General features: G+C 36.6%; 1 protein-coding gene across 2 annotated transcripts in view; it reads right to left on the bottom strand.

Moving 5' to 3' along the window:
• Positions 1-1,255: 1,255 nt before the first annotated feature.
• The window catches only part of SLAMF1 (signaling lymphocytic activation molecule family member 1), a 35,999-nt gene continuing 32,068 nt past the window's right edge, over positions 1,256-5,186 (bottom strand). For both annotated transcript variants that reach the window (XM_006922886.1, XM_006922887.1), the window contains 2 exons: positions 2,157-2,249; positions 1,256-1,846 (listed from right to left, as the gene is read on the bottom strand). In XM_006922886.1, coding sequence (XP_006922948.1) covers positions 1,796-1,846; positions 2,157-2,249 — 144 coding nt within the window. In that variant the 3' untranslated portion in view covers positions 1,256-1,795. The remainder of the gene's footprint in view (positions 1,847-2,156; positions 2,250-5,186) is intronic.

Here is a 5,186-nt window from a genome sequence, read left to right as displayed (position 1 = left end):
CGAATTTTACTGCTTATATTTAGGGAATTTTCTAACTCATAGGAGGCAGAACCCACCAACCATTATGAAAGTCAAAAATATCAGATATCCAATTTTCAGCCTCCCTTGGAGTAGAACATGAGCTTGTGATCTACGATTGGCCACTCAGTTCCAGACTCTGAATTAGAAACTAAAGATGAAGAGATGAAAAATAGACCCTGGAGAAATCACTTTGGTGCAGATGGTGCAACAGCAATATTGAGTTCTCAAGTCCAGTGAGGTAGGGAGAGAGTGACGGAGTCCAGATCTAGTGCTGGGAGGACAATGGCAGAGCAATTGGTGCTCAGCATCATTATTCCTGGGCTGATTTTGTGACTTAGACTCTGGTCCTAGCCATGACCTATATTTCCTCCTTTCTTGCTCATTTTCAAAGTATTGGTTCATAGTAAATAACCTTTTAGCAGTTATTTATACCAACCAATATATGTTTTCAGTAGATTGCTTTTACGCATAAAAAATCCAGACCAGTTTTTGTTGATTGCAACTAAGCACACTATATCAAAATTGGTACCAAGAAATAGGATACATCAAGCAACAGAACTAAAATGTGAATTGACTGAACATAGGAGATACAAGGCAATAAGAACCTCAGGGTTTGGAGCTGGAAAGTTGGTGATCCTTGTTATATGGCTGTAATTACATAGTTGGTGATTTCTTAAAGTGTTCACTAATCTTATACAAGAATCCACCAGAAAGAAGAGCTTAAACTGAAGAGGGCCTGTCTAAAAGAAGAAAATAGGAAAAAAATAGGACTTTATGAAAAAAGGCTCTTTCTGTCTGCAGCCTGCAATTTTAAGTTATTAAACATTCAATTACTTGAAGCCGACAGGCTAAAATATGTTAATTTTCTAATGGGGATAAATTTAGTGCGAGGAGTGGTATGAAGGGATTAGGAAGTAGGTAATAGAAACTCCGATGATGTAAGGCTATAAGGCTATAAGAATATAAAATAGATTCAGAATCGGGTTGAAGAGTCTTAGCCGAGGCTCTAGGTTTGCTGTTCAATGGAGTAAACAGAGAACTAAGATTTAAAAATCATTTGGAGAAGTGAAAAATCACCCTGGAACAAATTCCGATGATCTCAAATTCCTTTGTAACGGCGTCACCAAACATTTGCCACTCTTCTTTAAATTACAAATGCCATTTGCACAGAACAATACTTTTAATTTAATTTAAATACTTCATTCTATTATTCAAAGCTCAGAGACCTCAAAGTCATGTTTTCATTTTATTAACTCTTTAGCTTTTATAGAATAATCTCAAAGTGTTATACATATAATAAGGAATTCATCCCTCATTTCCTAGATCTGCATGGTGATTGGGTTCAGCTCCCAGAATGAAGTACAGACAGCCAAAATGCAAACTGTTCCAGACTTTGTGGCTGGTGGTCAGCTGTCTGAGATAGGTGCTAGATGTCCCGGCTTTCTGACTTTAGCTTTTATTATCCAATCCCCACAAAGAGCAAGACACCTGAAAGTCTGGACTCACTGGACCCACATTATCCATTTCATCTGCTACACCAGAGTTGGAAAACTCTGTTCTGGGCCTGTGCTCTGCACAGCAGTTGAAGTGCTTGGGAGCCTCAGTTCCTTGTCCATTTCACTGGTGTATGTGGAAGCAACATCACCAGAGAGTTGATTCAAGAACAGTACAGATGTGTAGAGTGTCCTGGGGAACTTGAGACCTGGGCCAAGTTCAGTGTTTATTTTGGCTCCTCCATGTTCCTTCAGAAAGTCCCTTAACTGGGCCCGTGGTGTCAGCTCTCCGGAAGTGTCACACTAGCATAGACTGTGACGGAGCTTGGTTCCTAGGGGCAAAGCAGAAGATGTCTGTGAGTGGATTGGCATTAGCTTCAAAGGAACAAATGAAAACAGCACTGCTTAGGAAAAGGAAAATGTCTCAGAAATCATGGAGAATAGAGACTTGTTCAGGGTCTGTCACAGTTGGGCATTGCTGGAGGCAGCATCCAGAAGCCTTGCAATTGAGGCCATAGATGCTCCTTGCTACCTGCTTGCTAGGACCTGCCTTTTCCTTTTCAAGACTCTGTTTCATTTTAGTGCTACACAGGTCCTACCCTTTCCCCTCCTCCACCTATTCTCTCTCTACAGATGCCTCACCTGAATAGGCTCTGGGACAGGTTCTGTGGCAGCAACATAAATGGTGGTGCAGGAGTCCTGAGCTGGCAGGGAATCAGGTTTCTTCTGAACAGACTACAAAAGGAGCAAAGAAAGGAGAGTTATTTCCCATCCAACTCTCTTCATGGAGAAGCACAGAAGCAAGAATTTTTGAGTTAGAAATGTCCTTAGTCATTTCGTTCAGCCTTCTCCTGGGTGGAAATTCTCCTTCAAATTTTCTGGAGCTCAATTATCTGGGCTTTGCTTGGACTCTCCAAGTGACATCTTGGAGTTCACAAACTCATGAGTCAGCCTAATTTATTATTGGCGTTTTGTAGATGATTTAAAAGTCTTCCTCACAGTGAGTGGAAATTGGTATGGCTCTTCCTGGGGGCACCTGAAGAGAAGGCAATCTTCACCGTACTTGAGTCTCGCTTATATATCACCTATTACATACAGAGTTCATTCCATCCCTATACTCTAACGTGGTTTCTCATTACTTCTCTTTCCTGCCCAAATATTAAACTTAATAATAACCACACATACATAAGTGTATTAAAGTTTACAGTCCTAACATGTCTTCTCATTTTTTTTCTCACAAGCACTGTATATGTTAAATACTGTCATCACTCACATTTTACAGATGAACAAACTAAAGCCCAGAAAGATTTATTACTTTCCTAATGTATACAATGTAAGAAGTATTAAAGCCAGGAGTCCCACTAGAGTCTTTTAACTTAATGTGCACATGGATTAACTGGGGATTTTGTTAAGAGGTTTGATCTATTTCAGAAGATCTGAGGTGGGGCCTAAGATTCTGCATTTTTAATAAGGTCCCAGGTGATGCTGCCGCTGCTTGGTCACAGACTATATTTTAGTAAAATAGATCTAGTCAACTTTGGAAATAATGTTGTAGAAGATAATTTAAGCAGTAATTGCCTGATTCGAATAGATGACTTTCAAGATCCCAGACAACTTGTAGATACTATAATTTGGAGAAATTTTGAATTTAAGGAAGAATTACTTGCAATAATGATATGAATTAGGAGAATGTGAAACTAATTTAGAGACCTTTATCAACAGAAGCAACCCCTGCCTGTCTTCCTGTCTAGGAAGATTTTAGTATGACTTGACTTAGAGGCTGGAGGAGAAAGTGAATAACTTATGCTTTTAACATTTAAATTAAAAATTTTAGAAAGAAGAATAAAGTATAAAGGAAATCACCTATAGCCTTATCACTTCAACATAACATGGTTATCATGTTGTTAGATTTCCCTTCAGCATTTCTGTCTATGCCTAGGGAATTATTTTAAGCATAGTTGTTATAATTTAGTACATTTTTTTTTTTATCTTGGTGTCTTCATTTAGGGCAAAACTCCAGGAAGCATACTTTGCAAGAAATTCCAAGGGCATTATTCTCACATATTCTTTATTAATGTTATCCCCTGGAATTGTGCAAGGTAATAGCCCTGATAAGACCTATAGGAGTCCCTAGAAGACAGCAAACATTTAGTAAATAATTTTCTATGTTAGTATAGTCCTTCTAATGGTATTGTATAGTCATTAAAACAAGAACAAAGGAAATATTAATTTTGAATAATTGTCCATGTTATCAGTCTTCATATGATATCATACAGGTATTGTGAATAGGAACGAAGATAATTGTAAGGATGTGGGTCGGTCTAAATGCATATTGAAAACAATAATAATTATGTATTGTATGTTTAAAATATATGTGAAATTTAAATAATGACCAAAACTGCACATAAATTAGGAGGTGAAGTTAAAGATGGAGTTAAAGTACTGTCCAGGAAGGGAATAAATATTAGACTTTGATAAGTTAAGGATGCATTTAATAATTTCAGAGTAGCCAATAAAAGAATAGAAAAAAAATTTGTTTAATTACTAATCTAATAGAAAGGAAAATGAGATAATAAAAGTATAATTTAAATCAAAGAAACTCCTAGCTCAGAGAGCTTCACCTGTGAATTCTGCCAAATATTTAAAGGGAAAAATAACATAGATTCTACTCAAGCACTTCCATAGAATAACAAAAAGGAAATACACCCTGTAGTGGGTTGAACTGTTGCCCCTTGCCCCTAATAGGTCCTCCCAGAATCTGAAAACGTGACCTTTTGTTTGGAATAGGGTCTTTGTAGATGTAATTACGGTAATAATTTCAAAATGAAGTCATGTGGATTAGAGTGTGTCTTAAAATCAGTGACAAGTGTCCTTATAAGAGGCAGAAAAGGAGAAGACCAAGAAACATAGAGAGATGAAAGTTATGTGAAAATGGAGGCAGAAATTGGAGTTCTGTAGCTACAAGCCAACAAATGCCAGAGAGTTCCTGGAGCCGTAGAAGCTGGAAGAAGCAAAGAAAATTATCCCCTAGAGCCTCAGAGAGAGCATGGCCCTAGTGGCACCTTCGTTTTGGACTTCAAGCTTACAGAACTATTAGAGAATAAGTTTTTGTTGTTTTAAGTCACCAAGTTTGTAGTAATTTGTTACACTAGTAGTAGGAAACTAACATACAACCCAATCTATTTTGTGAGGTTAGTATAATCTTGCTATCAAAATTTTACAAGGTCATTACAAGAAATAAAAATTGCAGACCAGTTTCACTCAGAAACATAAATGGAAAAAAAATTCTTAACAAATAAGATCCAACAATATTTAAAAAGGACCAGAAAAAATTGCTTCTATTCCAGAAATGCAAAGTTGGTTTAATCTTTGCAAATCAATGTGTTCAGCAGATAAATAAAACAGATAATTTTTGTTAATCATGAGATTATATTAATAGATGCAGAGTGTTGATAAAATTCAATGTCAATTCATGATAAAATGTCTTAGAAAACCTGGATTGGAAGAGAATATTTTTAATCACATAAAAAGGCAGCATCAAAAATCCATCAGCAAAAATCATATTTAATGGTAAGATATTAAAATCCTTTCTTTTGAGTTTGGAACCATACAAGGATGCCATTACTACCACTTTCAAATAATGTTGTTTGAGATATCTCAGGTAGTAAAATA

Source organism: Pteropus alecto, unplaced genomic scaffold (assembly GCF_000325575.1).
Source record: "Pteropus alecto unplaced genomic scaffold, ASM32557v1 scaffold359, whole genome shotgun sequence".
Lineage (NCBI taxonomy): Eukaryota > Metazoa > Chordata > Mammalia > Chiroptera > Pteropodidae > Pteropus > Pteropus alecto.
The sequence above is the reverse complement of the archived record's forward strand: the minus strand, read 5'-3'. Positions and strand labels throughout refer to the sequence as shown.